The 22278-nt window shown below is 48.7% G+C and overlaps 2 protein-coding genes, 1 long non-coding RNA gene and 1 pseudogene across 3 annotated transcripts; 3 read left to right on the top strand and 1 right to left on the bottom strand.

Moving 5' to 3' along the window:
- The first annotated feature begins 2124 nt into the window (after positions 1 to 2124).
- On the top strand, positions 2125 to 3221 carry LOC123059993 (uncharacterized). The gene has a single exon (XM_044482554.1). It carries the CDS (start codon positions 2216 to 2218, stop codon positions 2990 to 2992), a length of 777 nt encoding a protein of 258 aa, XP_044338489.1. The 5' UTR covers positions 2125 to 2215; the 3' UTR covers positions 2993 to 3221.
- Positions 3222 to 5398: 2177 nt separating this feature from the next.
- Positions 5399 to 6808, top strand: LOC123056672 (uncharacterized; annotated as a pseudogene).
- Positions 6809 to 6915: 107 nt separating this feature from the next.
- LOC123059992 (LEAF RUST 10 DISEASE-RESISTANCE LOCUS RECEPTOR-LIKE PROTEIN KINASE-like 2.5) lies at positions 6916 to 20958 on the top strand. The gene is made up of 4 exons (XM_044482553.1): positions 6916 to 7616; positions 18306 to 18341; positions 19366 to 20431; positions 20509 to 20958. The coding sequence occupies exons 1-4, from the start codon at positions 6953 to 6955 to the stop codon at positions 20612 to 20614; spliced, it is 1872 nt and encodes a 623-aa protein (XP_044338488.1). The 5' UTR covers positions 6916 to 6952; the 3' UTR covers positions 20615 to 20958.
- On the bottom strand, positions 12737 to 13820 carry LOC123059996 (uncharacterized). The gene is made up of 2 exons (XR_006427682.1): positions 13758 to 13820; positions 12737 to 13510 (listed from the first exon to the last, which is right to left on the bottom strand). It is a non-coding gene; the product is annotated as an uncharacterized lncRNA (long non-coding RNA).
- Positions 20959 to 22278: the final 1320 nt, after the last annotated feature.

The following is a 22278-nucleotide window of genomic DNA, read 5'->3' on the forward strand; positions in this document are numbered from 1 at the left end:
ATTCTCTTGCACATACTGGTTAGTTCTGTCAAAGAATTAATATTAGCTTCCTTTCAGAAGTATAGTATGGTACTGAGCAGAAGAGAAACATAAATAGGGGGAAATAGGTGATAGTACTAAATGATGTTTCGACTTCCGAAAATCAGCCATGGTTCTAACACTGGTCACCCCATTACCAGTTCACATTGGTGTTAGCCAGGACCTTTCCAGATTACTGTATTTGATACGAATCAAGAAATCAAAACAGGTGTTTGAGGAATTGGGTGCTCAAGTTTCAACTGCAAGGAAACCTATTATTTTATCTTTTGGGAACAACGAGGCTTCCAGATTGCTGATTTCCTTCAAAATTCAGTAAGATGCCATTCAGGCTAGAGAAGAACTAGCTAAAATTCAGATCCCCAAAGTGTCCTTGCCAGTGTACCCAACTAAATATTACCTATAACCAAAGTTTGCCTATAACCTATTCAATTCAGCAGATCCGCACTAAGAAGAAATCCATAGTAATAATCATAGCAGTTGAAGGGGCATGCTTACTTGGTAAGTACTAGGAGCTGCTCTTCACCACCACCGTCATTTCCTCGTCGCTGCCTCGTCGGCGACAACTCATGCCATGTCGCGATTGCTCGTTGATTTCCTTGTTGCCGGCGGCACTCTCTGTTGGCGCCGCCTCTCCTTGCAGCGCCGCTCTTCTTCTACCTCGAGCTGCCTCGCACAGCTCTCTCTCTCCTCTCTATCTTCTCTCAAGATCACATGGACTCACACACACCAGGAAACTCTACACACACACGCCAAGGCAGACCAGCCGCTAGCTAGCTTTGCCGGCCGGGAGGCTCTTCACCTTGGTGAAACAAGAGACTACATTTTACCTCATCCCTCACGGCCTTTTTTTCCATTAACTCATAGCAATGTATTTATACAAGACTTGGTAACCATGCCATCTAAACTCACGCTAGTGCAAAGGACCCACGCACGCACTAGCCACCAACTCTCTCGGCAACTAATCCCACGTACGCATAGCCGGCTAACTAACTCACGCACTAAACCATGCATGCGTTTAACCACTAGCTGATTGACCGAATCAATCGGCCAAGTTCAGCACCTCCGTAGGCTCCTCAACGGCCACACGACTAATGACTCATGCATCCTAACAAACTACAAAGACTTACTCATTTTACTCTACTGATTTGTCCTGCCACTCCATCCGTCTTGCGCCTGCTTGCCGCATCTCACGGCAGTGTTGCATCGCACAGCATCACGGCATCACACCTTGGACGCCGTATCACACGGCAACTAGCATCTCGCCTTCTTTGCCCGCTCAGCCGAGACCTCGCCGGAGAAGAACTCCCTAACCCATGCTACATGCACGACTAAAGCAAATATGCAGATACAAGTGATCAAGATTAAGCTAACACTCTCCATGGGGTCACGCCGCGGGAGACTATCGCGGAGATTCTAGAAGACTGGTGACTCTTGGTTGTGCGGGTCACGATGACGACAGCAGTACGCAGCGGCGCTGGCACGGGAGCGGCCACGGGAGATGGTGCCGGTGAAAGGAAGCATACCAGCCGCCGGTGGCGTAATGTTGGCTGGATTGGGCTCTGGGCTTTATCGCTCACCCGCGGGCACAAACAGCTTGATGCTCCAACCTGGGCCGTAATGCAGTACCCCGAGATGCGGAAGATGAGAAAAAAACAAATTGAACCTCAGGAGATGAGAAATGATCTTACCCCACTGGAGATGAGAAAAAAACAAATTGAACCTCAGGAGATGAGAAATGATCTTACCCCGCTGGAGATGAGAAAAAAACAAATTGAACCTCAGGAGATGAGAAAATGATCTTACCCCGCTGGAGACGCGGAGGTATGCACCTGCCCGATCACTCACGGCATCTCACACAGCGACTATTCACCATCCTTCTGAAAAGTCCTATGGAAAGTGAGCATTTTCCGAGGAATTTTTTAGCTTGATGTGCACACCCACTCATAATTTTCTCCCCTTGCCCCGTCAAATGGTGTAGTCAGCGAATTCGTATGCATAGACGTGCGACGACCGCCAAAGGGCTCCATTGCCTCATATACTCTCATGCAACCATTCTTAGCCATAGTTTGTCTTCCGTATCTCCTCCACAGCCCATGATCATCTACTTCAGTTTGCTTCCCATCTACTATATCATCTATTCAGTTTGCTAGCAATAGATACCAAAGCTAATTCTCCGATGGCTAGTACTAGCTGTTGGTTCTTGTTCTTCGCCTCGGTTTGGAGGCTGCCACCGATGCTGGCCGGAGCTGAGGAGCAGCAAGGCGAAGGCTGCTCAGCCAAGAGGTGCGGCAACCTCACCATCTCTGACCCATTCTGGCTCTCTGACCAGGAGGCGGGAAGATCGTGTGGTTCCCAGGACTACGAGGTCGCTTGCCAAAACAATGGTTTTCCAGGTCTACGGAGCTCTGTACCTTCGAGCTCCGGCTTTGGAATCATCGATATCTCTTATGAGGAAAACAGTTTGCGCGTGGTTGATCGAGGCCATCTGGAATTACTGCAAGCCTCCAACAGCTGCCAAGTAATGATATTTAACACCTCCGTCAAACTGGCCGAACCTTTTAGGATCGACCCTGGCAACCTGAACCTCATCTTGTACAACTGCACGGAGGAGGCAGCGGTTGCGGCTGCGGCACGCCGGGACAGAGACCTGATGCAGACGAGCCTGAGATGTGGGAACGAGAGCAAGATGTTTGTTCGCACGGGAGTGCGTTACGACGCGACCGGGAACTATGGCGGCTACGCTTTGGAGGGCTGCAACGCTGTGGTCACTCCGGTGCTTGGCTCATCGTCGGGCCAGACGAACGCGTCCGACTACATGCAGCTCATCAACGATGGCTTTCTCTTGACATGGGATCCGCTCCCTCTCGCAGCACCTGTACGTAAGTTCTCACGCCAAAATCAGTCATCTTCCTTCTCTCCTCATCGCCCCTTATTATTTGCTTTCAGGTGTTGAACTAATTATCCATGATTAATTACTGGAACTCATGATTTGCATTACTTGAGGAACTTATTATGTCAAGAAAGCTCAAATGCTGAATCCTGGAACAGAAATTTCGTACCATGGCATTGCTGTATGCAGAGCACACTATCCTTGCGTCCATGTCGCTGCTGTCTTTACAGCTGCCGAGCACACTTTGCACACAGTTGGCGGTCAAGACTTATTAGTCAAGACTTATCCCATGGCTTCTGTAGAACTAATTATTTTCTTTTGAAAAATCATCGCTCAGCCAGTCAATTCCTTCGGACTCTGGCTGTCCCCCACCTCCATCTATTTGAGATTTTTTACGCTACATCATAGTATTACGCAGATCCAACGGTTAATATGGTTCAACGCTGAATTTAGATTGAGGGCAGCTTGGTAATTTCATATTAGGCTGCCCCACGACCTCGTCGCCTCCTATTTCACGGTCGTTGCTAGCCCCCACTGCGTCTCCTCGGCTCTGCTCCCGCCCTGCCCCAAGCTCGTGTTCATAGAGTTAAGGCCTCCTTTGGTTCATAGGATAGAAATTTTATAGGAATAGGAAAATCATCGGCCTCCTTTGATTTGTAGGATTTTTGTAGGAATTCTATAGGATAGGATTTGCAAAGGAAAAATTCCTTTGAAGTCCTTTGGTTTGTAGGAATGAATTTCTATTTCTATGTAGGATAGGAATCAATCCTTCACGTTTTGGAGGGAAAAAAACATTAGCCTAGACTCAATGGAAAAAATCATATCCTATACACCAAATGATATCTCTTCCTCTATAGGAATTGAGATGCATGTCATCTCACTTCGATGTTCAGGTCTACACACATGCAGCCGTTGCATCCACTCACGATTCAGCAGGAGGAGATTAGTATTCCCAGACGGACGGGCCTCTGTCGCTAGGTGGGGTGAGAACGCCGAGCTGGTCTACTTACACGTCGGCGCTGGCGCTTGACTGGTGGGAATCGCGGCTTGACGTCGTCTTCGTCGACCCGCCTTGCTCGTGCGACGCGGCGCCACCCGACGGCATGGCAGAAATGTGACGGAAAACATCAAGTGCCCATCTTCGATCCTGTCCTCGCGGAGCTCTGCTCACCGCTACCAGCTTGTAATCACACTGTGAGTTGATGCAATAAAGAAAATCACAGGGACGATGTGTGCTTGTGACCATCAACAAACGTCTCGCGTGCGTATGTGTGTTCTTGTTGCATACGTGCGTGAGGTCATTGTGTATCCGGCCGGCGGTGAGTTTGCGAGCGAGGTTAGCTTTTCTACATCGATGTGCCGGCGCACATTCCAGCTTGGGGAACGAATCTAAGGCCGTCAGCTTCCTTTGTCCATAAGCATTGAAGAACCCAAAATGCCCTTAATCAGTAAATATACTACCCAAAACCAGGTGTAGTATTGATTCATTTGGACCCTTCAAACCATAGAAATGAACGGCCCAAATTGACTTGATGTACTGTAAAAGGTCTAATCTATTTCTCATTGCATATATATCAACCACCCAATTCATCACCAAATCTCCAACGTTTCCAGATGTACCCAAGCCCAACCAGCTTGTTGCTGCTCCTATCTGTATGTTTGGCTTGCATCGCAGACTTTAGTTCAGGCGTGCAAGCACAAGCAGCCTGCCAGCCTGAGCGATGCGGCAACCTGACCGTCTCATCCCCATTTGGCATGGCCTTGGGATCGGAGGAGAACAGGTGCGCCTAACTTGGGTTCCAGGTCCACTGCATCGACGGTGTCCCATACCTCGGGTACTAAGAGGCTGAGTTCGGGCTCCAGATCCTCGACATCTTCTATAACAACGGTTCCTTGCTCGTCTGGGACGTCCACAAGCTCAGGGACTTCAATCTCTCTGGCGAGACAGGGTGCCATGTCCCGAAGGCCAACACGGCCACCAAAATTGGGCATCCGTTCTCAGTAAGCAACTTGAATCAGAACCCCATCTTCTACAACTGCACCAGGGCGCCGGCGGCCCGAGCGGGGCTGGTGGACACGGTGTGACGGAACAACACGTTTGTCCACGCGGGAGGGCGTTATAACGCGTCGGGCGTGATAGACGGCACCTACACTTTGGAAGGTTGCAGCGCCAATGCTGTGCCGGTGCTGGGGGCGTCTGGACAGACGAACCCTGACTGGCAAGGGCACCTAGTATTTTTTTGTCTCAAGTCTTCCCTTGCCCCGTCAATTGGGATACTCAATTACTCAGAGAATACGCATGTTAGACGTACTCTGACTCGCAAGGACTCCACTACGCCAGTATATACTACTGTATATAGTATCACTCATTCAAAAGCACAATATTCTCTCTTGTATCGTATTGTATCTCGCCACAACCCCCTTTCTTTTTTTTGCTGCACCAAATTTCAAGCTTATTCTCTGATGGCTATGGCCTGCTGGCTCTTAGTTTTCGTCTGGGTTTGGTGGTTGCCATTCATGTTCGCCCGGGCTAAGGAGCAGCAAGGGGAAGGCTGCTCGGCCAAGAGGTGTGGCAACCTCACCATCTCCCACCCATTCTGGCTCACTGACCTGGAGACAGGAGCATCGTGTGGTTCCTTGGATTTCGAGGTCAAATGCAATAACAGTATGCCAGTTCTCCGGAGCTCTGGATCCACTGGATTAAGTGGCTTCGCAATCAAGGACATCTTGTACGAAGAACGCAGTTTGCGTGTCGTTGATCTATACAAAGAGGAAGACTTTGACGTCTCCAACGGCTGCAATTTCCCGTGATGGAACACCTCCCGCAAACTGGTACACCCGTTTAAGGTCAATCCCGTCAACTTGAACCTCATCTTCTACAACTGCACCAAGACGGTGGCGCTGGTGGAGATGAGATGCGTGAACACGAACAACACGTTTGTCCGTGCGGGAGTGCGCTACGACATGACGGGGGGCTATGCCGGCTACGCTTTGGAGGGCTGCGATGCTATTGTCGTGCCAGTTCTGGGCTCGTCTGGCGAGGGGAACGCGAGTGACTACAAGCGTCTCATCAGCGGCGGATTCCTCCTGACATGGGATCCACCCCCTGCACGTAAGTTCTTCAGCCGTCAAATCATCTTTTTTATGAAGTTCGTAGCTAAGCTACTAGAACGCGCAGTGCTAATTAATTTGCTGGATTTGCCGCACAATTGAACAAACCAATCAACCATGTTATTACTATTACTACTCCCTAAGGCCTTGTTCGGTTCCATGACAAATGAGAGGGATTGACAGGTATTGGCAGGGATTAAATCCCATCTAGTTCAAATCCCCCTCAAATCCCCTTCATTCCACTCCAGTCCACTTGGGGAGTGGCTTAACCGAACAAGGCCTAACCGAGAATAAGGTTTTTTAGTTGATCGTGTGGCGGATGTTCGCTGCAGCCGGCCAGCCGTGGGGCGACTTGGCCACTGGCCAATACTCCATGGCATCTCGGCATCACGGAATATATCTTGGCTGCATGGTGGCATGCAAATTGGCCTTGCGATAATTAGTGTTGTCCTTCCGATCTTCCATACATACTGGCCTTCTCGTTCTCTCGGGCTGATATTTAGGTGGCTATATGTGTTCAGCGCTGCAGATTTTACAGTTAAGACTTAAATAAAACATACTTTACAATGTTGAATGTGTACCACGACGGAAGTTCATTAATTTACGTGCTTTCTGTTCACCGGCCGATTCACGGGTGTACTGTGTACAGACACAGTTACCAGTCAAGTAGACCCAACTAACTCAACCATGGTCAACAAGTGCGTGCACCAGCCAGCAGTGATGGACACGATGAGCCTGATCGAGACCGGGCACCGAGGATGGAATTAGCGTGTGTGTGGACGATCGTTGCCCAGCCACAAAGCAGTCAAATGTTCCTGCAAACACGACTCGCTCATTGACTCCCCCTCCTCATATACATGTGCCGTTTCATGGACTTGGTGCCAAGAAAATTGTGGACCAAAGTCCTCCGCGATGTTCCCATGGCTTGGGCCTCCATGTCTCCTCCTATCCTTCCTCATCATCTCCACGATGCCGGCGCTGTTGCTCGCGGCAGCCTGCGAACCCGAGCGATGTGGCAACCTGAGCGTCTCAGCCCCGTTCGGGGTCGTCTCGGGTTCTGAGGAGAACGGGTGCGCCCAGGCCCAACTCGGGTTCCAGGTCCACTGCACCGACGGCGTCCCCTACCTTGGGTACTACGAGCCGGAGTACGGGCTTCAGATCCTCGACATCTTCTACAACAACGGTTCCTTGCTAGTCTCCGACGTCCACAAGATCGGAGGCTTCAATCTCTCCAACAAGAAAGGATACCGTGTCCCGACGGCCAACACCGCCACCAAAGTCGGGCCTCCGTTCTCGTTAAGTCCTCTGAACCAGAACCTCGTCTTCTACAACTGCACCAAGGTGCCGGCAGGCCAAGCAGGGCTGGTGGAGACGGTGTGCCGCAACAACACTTTTGTCCGTGCCAGAGGGCGATACAACTGGACCGGCGGGATCAACAGCGGGTACACTTTGGAGGGATGCAGCGCCACCGCTGTGCCAGTGCTAGGGGCGTCTCAAGAGGTGAACGCCAGAGACTACAAGGCACTCATCAGTGATGGCTTCCTCCTGACATGGCAGTCGCCGAGTGGCGGTAGTGGTAAGCTCGCTCACCCTCGTCATTCGTCAAATACTTCTCGGCAGCAACTAGGCGTTGGGTAGTAGATAAGTGCCCAAGATTGAGTAAATGGCATAAAAGTACTACTTTACAGGCTAGGGTTCCAAAAAACTACCGGTTTTTAATTTTTCGCTGATAACTACCAAGTCAGGGGTTGGCTGTTTCAAAAAACCCCTAATCACTCGGTGCTTTAAAATTGATCGTGATTATGACAGTTGGGACCCGCACGTAAGAGAACCGTTTGTTTGACTGTTACCTTACATGTAGGGCCCACATGTCTGTATTTCTGTAAGTTTTTTAGAAAAGCAACCGGGTCCCTATAACTTTTTAAAAAGGCAATCAGGTCCCTGAATGTTTTATGGAAAAAGCAATCGGGCCCTTGCTCCTCTGTGCGTGCCCTCCAGCGTCCTTGACCTTCGTCGGCCGGGCCGAACGCGAGCAACTATGAGCAGCTCTTCAAAGATGGGTTCCTCTTGACATGGGATCCCCTGCTTCGTCCCTCTATCCTTCCACGTAAGTTCACTCGTCAAATCATCTTTAAATTATTTTGTAGGTGAGCTAGGGAGCACAGTGCCTATTTTGCTTGGATTTGCCGTATCGAACAAGCAATCAATCAAATTGTAACATGCTTGTTTTAGTTAGATATTTTACGGATCACAACTTTATTATGTCAAGAATGCTGAAATAAAGATTCTTAAAAGTGAAATACTGAGAGAGAAATTTCGTACCATGGCATTGCTGCGTGCAGAGCACACAATCCTTGGGCCGTCCATCTCGCTACTGTCTGTAGAGCTGCAGAGCAGACTCAGTCCTTGGGTCCATCTTTAGTCCACGGTTGGTGGTCACATCGCATCACACCATCTCATTAGTCAAGACTTGTCTCATGGGTTCTGCAGAACTAATTATTTTATTTTGAAAAATCATCGCTCAGCCAGTCAATTCCTTCGGACTTTAGCTGTCCCCCACCTCCATCTATTTCTCATTGCATATATATCGACCACCCAATTCATCACCAGATCTCCTACATTTCCAGATGTACCCAACCAGCTTGTTGCTGCTCCTGTATGTATGCTTCACTTGCATCGCAGACATTAGACCAGGCGTGCAGGCACAAGCAGCCTGCCAACCTGAGCGTTGTGGCAACCTAACCGTCTCATCCCCGTTTGGCATCATCTCGGGGTCGGAGGAGAACAGTTGCGCCCAACTTGGGTTCCAGGTCCACTGCGTCGACAGTGTTCCATACCTCGGGTACTACGAGGCTGGGTTCGGGCTCCAGATCCTCAACATCTTCTACAGCAACAGTTTCTTGCTCGTCTCCGATGTGCACAAGCTCAGGGACTTCAATCTCTCTGGCGAGACAGGCTGTTGGCTTTTGAACGCTAGATCAAATCACCCGGAGCAAACACACATACATGTAAAGCTGGCTTGTAAACAGGCCCCCGCGTCGCTCCGCACGAGCGACACGGGCGGCGACCCAAGCCACCGCCGACAGCCCTTTCTTCTCCCTTGCCGCCGCCCGGATGCGCCGCCGGGCAAAGCCCGTGTGACAGCGGTGGCGGCGGGGCTTCTTCTTCACGGGGCGGGCGGCTGGTGGCTGGCTCGTGCGGCGCCGGCGCATGGTCGTCACGAGCTCGGCGTCGGCGGGCTGAAGCCCCTCTCCTCCGGCGGGGGTGGCGGATCCGGGGCCCTCGCGCCCGGATCTGATGGTGTGTGGGCGGAGCCGGCCTGCAGCGGCGGCCCTGGCGCCATGGGATGGCGCCCGTGTTGCGGCCGATCTGGTCCGGCGCGGGCGTGGCCCGGTGGTGCTCTGGCTAGGAAGATGCGTCAGACGAGAGGTGAAGCTTGAGGTGCGGGTGCGGCCGGGTCGCGGTGCGTCCGTGCGGGGAGGTGCGGCACGAGGTGCCCGGCGGCTTGGTTCTGTCGTCGTGAGGATGTGCAGCGGCGTGGTCGGCGGCTGCTGCTCGGGCAGTGCGGCAGCCCGGGTGGAGGCAACACAGTATTGAGGTGCTGGGTGCGTGGGGCTGCGCGGATCTGCTGCTCGGAGCTCGCGAAGGGTGAGGGTGGTCAGATCCGGCCGGATTTGACATCGGTGGCTCGATGGAGGGCTTGCTGATGCATGATGTGCGGAGCTCGAGAGGTTGACCCGGGCGAAAGCTTGTCTCCGGCGTGTCCGGAGCCGGCGATGGCGACGCTTTCAGGCGTCGTTTCCTTCTTGTTGGCATCGTCGAGGTACTTTCAGCTCCAATCTTTGCAGCTTTGGGGGAAACCTTAGATCCATGGGATCAGATGATGACGGTGCTCTAGCATCGTATCCCCTCTCGAGGGCTTCGTCTTTGGAGCTAGGCATCATCAAGCGGGACCGATGGAAGTTGGTGGAGTTGGCGTTGAGGCTTCTGTGGCAACGATGATGGGTGTGTGTGATGTCGGAGACGCGGCAATGGTTGCGATAGTCGGCTCTTCTTTGGCGTGTTCGTGGGCAGATTACCTCGGGTTGTTTTGTTGCGGTGAAGTCGGAGCTGTGGCGGCGGGGCCCCTGTGGCGACGATGACAGGCAACAGGCGGTCTGTTCGGTGGTCTTCCGCGGCGCCAACCTTGCCTAGTTCTCCTTCGGAGCTATCTTTCAGAGTCAGAGTTGTGTTGTCCTTGGCGCGGGTGGCTGAGTTTGGCGCGGGGCTTCTTGTGTTTCACATAGCCTCTACGATGTGGGTTGGGTCTACATTTGTCTTCGGAGAAGTCGGAGTCGCTTGCTCGGGATTAGGGAGGGTGATGACGCCTGTTGGGGAGAAGTGATGACGATGACACCGGTGTGTGATGTTGACGAGACTCTCTATGTGAGGTGTGTGTGATTATGAGTGTGCCGCTCAGCGGTTTGTGACGGTTTTCGCCCGGTTTTCCGTTTATTAACCGGGCAACTCTCTTCTTTTTTATTAATAAGATGAGGCAAAGATTTTGCCTCCGTTTTAAAAAAAAATAAAGCTGGCTTGTAAGCTAGCAAGCAAGCTGCTTAATTGATTTCTCTATCAATGGCACGCTAGCACACTTCGTGTTGCACCTGGGTAAGCTTGCTGCCTAGCAATTGGATCGATTCTATCACGACGGAATGTCTCGGCGAACAAAACTGATCGATGTATTGCCAAAGGCTCGTATCGAGCCTTGCTCTTTTCTCTTTATTGCTTTGATCTTTTTTCGTTATGTTTACAGGGCTGGGGTGCACGCATATATATATGCATAAGATAGACTAGTACTAGCTATCCGTCTCGGTGTAGTATTGCTAATCCTACTCGGTTTACAATACTAACCAAACTAGAACACACATGCACGTGCCGTGCAATCTTGGATTTGTGCTTAACTCTAATATTCACCCTCTTAAACACGACATCTTTGTTACCACCTGGATCCCAAACGCGAGTGTTGTTACTCATAGGCATTGCTTTTAACGTTTCTTGTAGCACTTCAGGGATCACCATTCTTATCGTCGGCTCGTCCATAGCTTGACGCCAGCATTCCTTGGTCGCGTCTTCAACCGTTCCTCCACCACTGGTTACGATGCATCGGTGAGCATCGGGTACTGGATGGGGATGTTGCGATGCGCCGCCCGTTCCTCCACCACTGGTTGCTGACTTGCCGCCCTTCTTTACCTTGTCGCCGTTCTTATTTGCCCTGGAACCGCCGTTGCCGGACTTGACCGACTCCTTGTCGCTGTCCGTCATCGTAGATCATAGATCGTCGAGGCTCTGATACCAATGCAGGCTGCCATGTCCTGAAGGCCAACACGGCCACCAAAATGGGGTATCCGTTCTCAGTAAGCCCCCTGAATCAGAACCTCGTCTTCTACAACTGCACCAGGGCGCCGGAGGCCCGAGCGGGGCTGGTGGACACGGTGTGCCGGAACAACACGTTTGTCCTTGCCGGAGGGCGCTATAACGTGTCGGGCGTGATAGATGGCAGCTACGCTTTGAAGGGATGCAGCGCCAACGCCGTGCTGGTGCTGGGCGCGTCTGGAGAGGCGAACCCCAGCGACTACGAGGAGCTCATCAGTGATGGCTTCCTCCTGACATGGCAGCCTCCAAATTACCACAGTGGTAAGCTTACTCGTCCTCGTCTGTCGTCAAATACATTTTAGTGAAGCAATTAGCCGCCAGGCACTAGATAAGTGCCCAGGATTAGACGCTTCGACGTAACAGTTCTGCCCACTTAGATGATCGAAATCGCCTGCCGTTGGCATCTAGGTCCCATATTTCAAACAAGATGAGAATACGTTTAGGCTTTGTTCGGTTGCCTCATGGTAGAATCCACGTGTGGTTTCTAACCTCCCAGGGATTTGATGATCCCCGCCTTGTCACCCAACCTCCACCATTCCCCATCCATATGAAATCCCTGTGTGCATAACCTGTTCGGTTGCTCCCCTGCTAATCCATACACAAAAACAACACTGTTCCATAGAATTAAAAGACCACACAACCTACACGTTTTTTTGCAGTACAAAAATATGACAGAACATAAGAGAAGAAACTGTACAAGATATACGGATGTTACATGATTTATTTATCTTAAATAAACAGTAAAATCGGTGAAGATATAATACAGATGTTACATAATTTATCTCAAATAGACAGCAAAATAATTCTAAAAATTCTCAGTTGTCCCAAATTGGAACCGGTCACTTTCAGAATATGGTTTAGCATCTCTGCAAAATCATGCAAGACATAATACAGATGTTACATAATTTATCTTGCCGATGTCGCTTCTGTAGTGACTGATGCACTGCATTGGCAATAAAGGCAGTTAGTCCATATCAAAGGACTAATATGAGAGCGGTATACATGAACAAAGAAATAAATGAGATGTCTTACTTTTGGCAATCAACAATCAAGTGAGCAAAGAAATACTGACAAGATATATGTTGACCAGCTAGCAAAAAAGATCAAATGGACAGCAACATCGTATCCATATGCACCAAACAGATCACAACTATATGGTAAAAACTTACAACACATGCATTGATCCAGGCACAGAAAATTGGAGTCTTTGCTTAGTTATCAAACAGCATCGGCACGATGAGAGGCATCAACAACCATAGTTAAAAGGAAGAATAGTTAACAAGTTGCAGAAGTTATAGAACTTTGTTTTATTATCATCAACAACCAGAATAAGAAATGGACCTTTTGATGTGAGCTAGTTGAACCATCAGCTTCAGGTTACTAGATGAACAAGGCAGGTTCATGTGAGCTAGATGAACATGCGAGTCCCAGTAGGGGTACCATGAAAACCAAGGTTGTACATCAAAACTACATGCTAACAACGGGCATATTAAATAGAAGCAGAATTTGAGTACCTAACTTATTCCTTTTCAGCTCTCAGGCACATAAGAGTAGTCTCTGGTCTGGCACTCATGAAAATCTCTCGGTTCTTGGGGATCTTGAAGACTCGGAAAGCCTTGACTTCTTCCTCAGGTGTGATGTCCATTGTTTTCAGCAGATCGATGCAATTTTTGATAGAGTACTCATCCACAACCCTTGGCTTATTCCTCTCATCCTCCACCTGCTTCGCCCTTATTTCCATGTACTTCTCCATCATTGCAGCCACATCACCATTCGCTCCCCTCCGCCTCTTTGGTTCTTTCTCTTCTCCATTTCTTGAGGGTGCCGTAGCCAAATTTGGTTGAGTTTGCTGGGGCTCCACAGCAATGTTTTCTTGCACGTACACCTCCTCAACATCTTCATCAATCTGCACCCTTTCTCCTCCAAGATTCTCACCATCAACTGATGTTTCTCCTTGATTCTCGCCAGCTCCTCCAAGATTCTCGAGATGTGGTTGGGTTGAGCAATGTGATGACTCGATAGAGGTGAAGTTATATGTCCCTTCAGCAGTTTGGCCTACAAGTTAAAGTGACAATCAAATATAAGATTTCAAACTAAAAGAGTAAACAAATATAAAACAATGACATGAGTATATGAATGAGCTCAAATTCTTCAACAACTACAATGTCTAGTAATGTCAGCTATTAACATAGCTCTCAGCTTACCAAAAAAGAACAGTTTGTAGCACAGATCTATTGACCAAGCAATACTAATCTACAGTAATATGAATAAGGAGAAGATTAAAACAAGAGGATTAATCTACCTTGTCCTTCGCGATGCTGCCCAATTCAGGGTCTTGCCGCAGCTGTGAGGCGACGAAGCTAGCCTCTAGAAAATGAAGACAAAATGCAGATTTAGCTATATTTTCGTTATGCACAGACTGCACTATGTGTATTTAGATAATCAAGAACAAGAATCAAGAATAGATGATGATCACACCATGAAGAGAACAATTTATATAATATACCAATGATCATACCAAAAGTATCTTATGTTCACACATCAAAACAATTTAGAAGTATGTGCTCTGCTGCTAACAGAGATTAGGTTCATATACTATATTTTGGGACGAACATCATACTGTACTATCAGCAGCAAGCAGCAAAAACAACATGCATTTTTGTTCCTTCGGATTAGTTAGTCCTTCTTTATACCAAGAAATAGACTAACGATTATACTAATTCTGTCGAGAAAAATAAAATAAACTGATGATAGTCTAGGAAAGTGCATTGGCTTTGCATACAAGTCCAATCATGCAAATCGAGATGGTGACCCTAGAGACAATCCTCTCCCTCTCTCTCGACCTGTCATCTGTCTGTCTAACCACAAAATTAACACTGAAGCTGGAGTACTACCCACAAATCACAACAGACATATACAAACAAATTACTGACACCAAATTGTACTACTGACTCCAATACAATTTACTAACAACGACATATCAGAATAGGTAATCAGGCTGACCTTCCTTTCTCATTTCTACCTATCTAAATAACAATTGATGGTAGTTCCTAGGAAACCCCAAGAAAGTCTCGACCTTGACGACCACATTCTGGAAGACAGATCAAGATCCGGCTAGGTTTTCATGGAGGGGGCGAATCAGTGCTGCTAGAGAGAAAGACAATTGGAGGGGGAGGAGGAGGGAGAGCGAGAACCAACCAGAGATCTCCTCGCCTACAGCAACCACTCCAGAGCTAGGGTTCCGGCCGCGGCAAGGGGGTGGCGGGGGAGATGGGACAATCGGAGGCAGGGTTCCGGCGGGCTTCGTGGCGGCTCGTCGAAGCAGGAGGGCGCCCTCCTCCTCCGGGCAGGTTGCGCCGCCGCTGTCCACTAGTCCCCGCCGCCTCCGCTTCTGTCGCCTCGCTCGGGAGAGATGAGACGAGCGCCTCGCTCGGGGATTCCTTCCACGGGGTGCTGGTCGATGATTTTTTCCACGTGGGTTTGGGGAGGTTTGGGCCGGGAAAATACCACACGGGGCTTAACCGAACGAAAGAAAACTGGGTGGGCCGGGTTTATTCCCCGGCGGGGGTAATCCCTGCAGACCCGCGTGGATTGGACCCAAAACCTCGCGGGGTTGGGCGTAACCGAACACAGCCTTAAGATGACTAGTGAGATGTTGGATTCCTAAAAAACAAGTAAGAGATGCCAGACCTGTCACCATCAGGCATTGCTAGTGGCAAAATGGCACCGCCGACCTAGGTAGCTATGCCAATAAATATTTTGGCCAGCGACACGTGGTCCTTCCAATCGTGCACTTCAGTCCACACAAGAAAATGTTTGAGCAATCAAGATTTTGAAGTCATCAGAAAGTAAAGATAACTACTTTGACCGTGGATGGGTGCAGAAATAGTTAGGCCGCGTGAGACCCTCTTGCCTCTCATCTAGTTTGCCCACTTGTATGTAATACTCCGCTACTGCCATGTGCAAGAGCAAGAAGATCGATTAATTCCACATCTCTGCAGCTGCCATGTTCTGCTCAGCCATGCTTCTGCTCACCCTCCAGCACCGCCACTAGCAACCAAAACAGCACGACAACATCGACTCTCTGTAGTGAGTATGGAGAAGTAAATGCGTCGACAGAACCAGTCAAACTTGTTGGCTAACACCACTTGCACTATGTTCAAATCAAACTTGTTCTCCCTTATCATCGCCCTTCAATATTTTCAATATTATATCTTCAGTCGACGGAACCAATCAAACTTGTTGGCATGTATTCAACCTCACTGTTTTCCCTTCTTTGGTCCTTCGTTCTGCATCTCACCTCCATTTCATTATCTTGGTATCATCCACGCAATTTCTCCCACTTCATATCCCCTCCTCCTACCATGAATTATGCAGTTCAGGATTGGTTCACATCTCCCCCCGCCAAAAAAATTATCCTCCTCGTGTCATAGACCTTTGTCTCACCGAAACCATTGACCAAAATTCTCCTCGTGTGTTCCCGCGTGTCGGGCCATAATGTTCTTCTTCCTCGTCATCGTCTCCAGAATGCTGGCACCGATGCTTGTGGCGACGGTAGACAGTGGATGCTCACCGGAGCCATGCGGCAACTTGAACATCTCCTCTCCGTTTGGGATCGTCTCAAGTCCTGGGGAGAACAGGTGCGCGCACTTCGGTTTCCAGGTCCACTGCAGCACCGACGGCGTCCCATACCTCGGGTACAATGACCGTGGGTATAGCCTCCAGATCCTCGTAATCTTCTACAGCAACCACTCCCTGCGTGTCTCTGACATCAACAAGCTCAGAGATCTCGATGGTTCAAGCCACAAAGGCTGCCATGTCCCGAGGGCCAACACAGTCACCAAGATCGGGCCGCCATTCTCTATGAGCACCCTCAACCGGAACCTCATCTTCTACAACTGCACCAGGGCACAGGCACCGGGGATGGCGGGGCTGGTGGAGACGGCGTGCCGGAATAACACGTTTGTCCGTATGGGAGGGCATTACAATGAGACAGGCGGGGTCGACCGCAACTACGCTTTGGACGGCTGCAGCACCACAGCCATGCCAGTGATGGGCTTGTCGGGCGAGGCGCATGCGAGCGACTATGAGCGGCTCATCGGCAATGGCTTCCTCCTGACATGGGATCAGCCCCCTCTGCCGACATTTATTAGTGGTAAGCTCACTGATCCGTCGTGAAATATTTCTTTACGGAGGGAGTACTAGCTAGGTGCCTAGGATCACACGCTTCGGCGCAGCAATTTTATTCACTAAGATGATCAAACCATCAGTTTCAAACAAGCTGGAGTGATAAAAGAATTTCTCAACAAAAAAAGTGTAGATGTGACACCTGCAACAGTCGGTCAATGCCGGTGGAAAATGAAAACGATACTCTGACCAAAATGATCACTCAAGATTTTGTATAGTCATCCCAAAGTTCATAACTAAAGGACAACGATACTTTGACCGTGGACTGGTGCAGCAATAACTAAGCCGCGTTAACAAGTCTTCCAACTCCTTGTTACCTTCCCAGTCCCCTACTACTACTAGGGTGCAAGAGCAAGAAGATGAATGCATTTCACGTCCATACAGCTGGCATGTTCTGCTCAGCCATGCTTCTGCTCACCCTCACCCTCCTGCCAAAAATCTGGGAGCTGCGCATCGCGTACCCCTTCTGGCTCAACGGCACACACCCGCCAGAGTGCGGCTACAGCGCTTTCCATGTCATGTGGATAGATGGCAGGGCCAACCTCGAGCCGTACCAGATCTTCGACATCTCCTACGAAGACAACTCATTCCGGGTCATCAAGCCCGACATCTCCTACGGGGGCATTTGTGACACCGAGCTCAACATTATGCCTCCTCCGACCTCGGCCTCACGCCCTTCCGCATTAGTGCGACCAACCAGGAGCTATTCTTCCTCAACAACTGCACCGAGCTCCGGTCACAGCCGCCACCACCTGCGTGGGCGCCTGTCAACTGCTCGGATGGATTCACCTTGCCGACGTCCAACTCGTTCACATGGCTTGCCGGAGCGTACAAGCCCAACAACCATTGGAGTCCGGTGCCAGGGGGCTGCAGGGTGTCCATGATGCCGGTGCTAGGGTACGAGGGCGCGTCCGGGGCGGACTACGGGCGGCTGATGCAGAGCGGGTTTCTTCTGGAGTACATGGTGGGTGACTGCAAGGCGTGCGAGGAGAGCGGAGGGCTTTGCCTGATTAATACCACCTACGATATCTTCGAGTGCCACCTGCAAAGGCCGCGTGTCTCCGTCCAACATTTGCGGTGAGCTTCACACGTATAATAGCGACAGTGAGTTTGAACATTTGCGGTTTAGTTCAGTTTTGGCAAGATTAGTAAGTTCTTTTTTTTATCTGAAAATAAGTAACTTCTGGTATAGAGGAGATTTACAGGAGAAGTGAACACATCATGCATCTATACCTGCTAATTACTACACTTCGTACTAAAATGTAGTAATAACTAGTGCGATCGGTCCAGTTCTGTACCCTAAGTACTCTTCCGTTTTGGTGCACTGTGGATCATGCTGGTACCGCGTTCATTGCAATGTCATTGAAACACATCCTCATAATTCACAGTCTATGCAATCTCTTATATTGGCTATCAAATCTACACAGGCCTATAATTAAAGTATATTTTTTGTTAAACCTGTATTTGAGCGACATAGTTGCTAAGTCAAAAGAAAGCCCATGTTCTTTTCTTCACTATCTTGCAATGATTTTTTTTTTGTATACTTCATCAGCAGAATATTGGATATTCATATACGATGCTTATCTCTTTCTTTTGGAAAAGTAACCAATGTAGTACTATTAGGTGACATTGTTTCTACTCTAATTGTTACATTATATTCCAGGTCGCGAGAGGAGAGGGAAGAAGATTATGGTAATAGGTAGGTAATTTTTTTCCATTTTTTCATATATAACAATTTGAATATAAGTAGTTCACTAATAGTGATTCTTTATGATAAAATAAGAACTTAAACATTTAGAAAAAATTATCATGTCTGTAATCACTGAAAATTGATTCTAAAAGAAAAAACTGAAGAGAAGGTTGTGACTATACTCAGGCACACTGCACCCCCTTATCCAACCATCTATTTGTTGGTTTTTGATCCGTGCATGAACTTTACTTTTTTTTTGTTTCCCTCAAATGAAGCAGCACATTAATTTCAAAGTTTGCAGGTCAACAAAATACTAAAACTACAATGCGTGGAAAAAAACTTTTCAACTTTTTCTTACATCATATATACTACAAATAATATTTCTTAACCGAAAAATCTGATTTCGTATATTTTTTCCGGACCAATAGACTATGAAACTTTTTTCACACATTGTAGTTCCGAATTTTGTTGATCTGCAAAGTCTGAAGTCCATATGTTTTTTCATTCGAGAGAAACTTCCATGTAGTAAGTTAGTTGAGTAGCACACATCAAAGCAGTATTGAAAAGCTCAGATAAGGGGGGCAGTGCGGCTGTGTTTAGAAAAAACAGTCTCCAATCTGAAACAATCAATCTAAGTTTGTGATTAATAACAAGACTGGTCAATTTTTGACAATTAGGGGCTGTTTGATTTCTAGCCACATCTTGCCACACTTTGCCACACCCCACCTTAGGAAAATTTGATCAAGTTAGGTGGGTGTTTGGTTTGAGCCACACCTAAGGCAAGAATTTTTTTTATGAGAAGTGAACCCCACGTGTCATACGCATAAAAAGTGTCGCAAGATTTCCTTAGGCAAGCCAAAGTGTGGCTAACAATTTGAGCAACTCAAGTTAGGCAAGTGTGGCAAAAATAATGTTGCTACTTTTGCCACCATGTACTCTTGTGGAAGGAGAAATTTAAACTGCTGACTGTCTGGAAATCATAGTATTATAACCTCTGTTCTACAAAAGGAAATAACATCTGCTTCCATCTCAGGTATGACATCAGCAGCTGCAGCATTTCTCTTTGCATGTCTTTATGTGCTGATATGGCATAGAAAGGGGAAAAGATCATGGTTTCTCCTTTGCAAGAAGACTAGCAGCAACACTGAAAAGAATTACGAGGCAATGATAGTGTCATATGGATCCCTAGCTCCAACAAGATACACGTACTCAGAGGTACTGAAGATAACGTCTTCTCGCAACAATCAGCTTGGGAAAGGTGGTTATGGTGTGGTTTTCAAAGGAAGACTACATGATGGTCGTCTGGTGGCTGTGAAATTCTTGCATGACTGCAAAGGAAATGGGGACGAGTTTGTGAATGAGGTCATGAGCATTGGCAGGACCTCTCATGTTAATGTTGTTAGTTTATTTGGGTTTTGTTTGGAGGGATCAAAACGAGCTCTTATATATGAGTACATGCCCAACGGTTCCTTGGATCAGTACATTTATTCAGAGCACCCCAAAGAAATTTTAGGATGGGAGAGGCTTTATGCGATAGCAATCGGGATTGCTCGTGGCCTCGAATACTTGCACCATAGCTGTAATACACGTATTGTCCATTTCGATATCAAGCCCCAAAATATCCTTCTAGACAAAGATTTTAGCCCAAAGATTGCTGATTTTGGTCTAGCTAAATTGTGTCATACAAAAGAGAGCAATCTTTCAATGACTGGAGCTAGAGGAACAATTGGATTTATAGCCCCAGAAGTTCACTCTCGAACCTTCGGGGTGGTTTCAACAAAGTCGGATGTTTATAGTTACGGAATGATGCTGCTGGAGATGGTTGGAGGTAGGAGAAACGTAAAATCGATTGTTGCAAAATCCAGCGAAAAGTATTTTCCAGATTGGATTTACGATCACTTTGCACAAGATGATGGACTACAAGCATGTGAAGTGACAAGAGAAATTGAGGAGATTGCGAGAAAGATAACATTCATTGGCTTGTGGTGCATACAAGTGTTACCTATGTATCGCCCTACTATAACCAAAGTTCTAGAAATGTTTGAGAGAAGCTTAGATGATCTGGACATGCCGCCAAAGCAGAACTTCTGTGAACTACTGTAAGATATTTCTCTCATATTTTTGTTAGTTTGTTTCTTTGCAACAACCTGACCTGCATGTTTATCTCTCATTACAGTGAAAGTTCAGCTCACAATATGGATGTACAAAATTCAAGTTCTACCAGATCTGAGGAGATCAGCCTTGTGAATTCAAAAATCCTACAACAATCGCCAACTCTTTGAGCAGATAGGCCTTGTGAATCAAGACTGTGAGAAGGTGGCCTGTACTAGAGTACATTCAGAAATTGAACAAGCGCAGTGAAATTCGGCATTGTAGTAGACCATATTCCATATATGCATGACCTAGAGTCAAGAGCATCCATGTACCAGCGTCCTAAGTTACCGACCACAGAAGGAATACAATTTATTGTGATGAGTTTTGTGTTCCAACTTCCAACTGCTAAAAGGCATCGGAGGCAGACAGCCACCAAGGCCTTCTTGCCTGTAACTACAGCCCCCAAAATTTCATAATCCGGATGCATACAATGTATATCCATCTAAGCATTGTAACATTATATGCCAATTCATAGCAAACAGATTAATCGTAAAAGCGGAACGCGTATACATACTTGGGAGCTGTTCGGGAAGCCTCCAGCTCCGCCAGATTCAAAGATCCGCAGAGTACCTATTTCCCCGCTCCGTAAATTTAAACTGCTGCTCCGGCTGCTCCGAGAGCGGAGTTACGGAGCGGGAGGGACTCCGAACAAGCCCTTGGTCCTCTTCGTAGATTGTATCCACTCAATCAAGCCGTGCTTCTCCGTAGTTTGTAGCCGTGCTTTTCCTTGACTTGCGCAGAACCCTGCCGGCGACCACCGCCCAACTCCGCCCGCGTATTCCTCTCCCTCCGCTGGCGAGCCGAGGGTTTGCGCCGCTTCTCAGACAACATCGCATCCGCTGCCCCTCATTCGCCGCTGTAGCCGCCGAGCGGGTCCGTAGCGGTTGGTTGGTGATCTCACCCGTGGTGGCGGACTGGCGGAGGTCCACGCCCCAGGGGACGCCGCGGCGAGAGGCCAGGCTCTTCTCTGCATGGGCCACGACGGCAGCCGCACGCTGCAGCGTGCGCCGGCAAGGGAGCGAGCGCGATGGGAGATGGTGCGGGGAATAGGGGCACACACCGGCAAGTCAGCGGCGGCGCAACGCCGATCCACGTCGGAGGTTTTGGGCTACAGCCCTTCTCGAAGATGGCAAGTAGTATTACGACCCAGGAAGCAACCAGGCCCAGTTTGTTCTCGCAAACCAATTCTGCCCTTACGGCCTTACTTTTTCCTTTTCCTCTTTTTTTTAGAAGATCGCTTTATGATTATGTTTCCATTCAAAAAGAATGGCTCCTCCAAGGCTTTGATCCGCAGATGCACACATTCATACTAGAAATGCTACATCGACAGAAAATTATTTAACATTTATGGGAGACCATGACGAGAGATAGAACAACGCAGGTCCACCTCAGGCGACAAGAGGCGATCGACTGGCGATCCCGGGCTACCGCTAGGGTTAGGGTTTCTCATCGGAGGTGTTCGGGGTACGGTGGTGATCTGGGCGGCGACGGCGCCTCCCAAAGCACGGATCGACTAGGGTGAGATGTGGGGCTATAGCAGAGAAGGAAGGCGGGCGGCAAGTTGATGTATCACAGCAGAAGACGGCGACCCCGAGATCGACGGCGCAGGGCGCAGCTAAGGAAGATGAGACGACGCGGCGATCGAAGGACGCGGACTCGCTGGCGTGAGCAGAATGCCAGATGCGACGGCAAGCCTCTCGACCAGACTCGGCAGGATGGTGTTAACGAAGAAGGAAATGTAGGGTTTCCTCTTCCAAGGACTAGTGGAGGAGATCCCGGCCGTGAGGAGGTG

This window comes from Triticum aestivum, chromosome 3A (genome assembly GCF_018294505.1).
Source record: "Triticum aestivum cultivar Chinese Spring chromosome 3A, IWGSC CS RefSeq v2.1, whole genome shotgun sequence".
Lineage (NCBI taxonomy): Eukaryota > Viridiplantae > Streptophyta > Magnoliopsida > Poales > Poaceae > Triticum > Triticum aestivum.

Coding starts and splice junctions, on each gene's coding strand:
- LOC123059992 (XM_044482553.1), top strand. CDS start 6,953: ATGTTCCCATGGCTTGGGCCTCCATGTCTCCTCCTATCCTTCCTCATC. Junction 18,342..19,365: donor GAAGAAGATTATGGTAATAG/GTAGGTAATTTT, acceptor CTTCCATCTCAG/GTATGACATCAGCAGCTGCA. Junction 20,432..20,508: donor CAGAACTTCTGTGAACTACT/GTAAGATATTTC, acceptor CTCTCATTACAG/TGAAAGTTCAGCTCACAATA.
- LOC123059993 (XM_044482554.1), top strand. CDS start 2,216: ATGGCTAGTACTAGCTGTTGGTTCTTGTTCTTCGCCTCGGTTTGGAGG.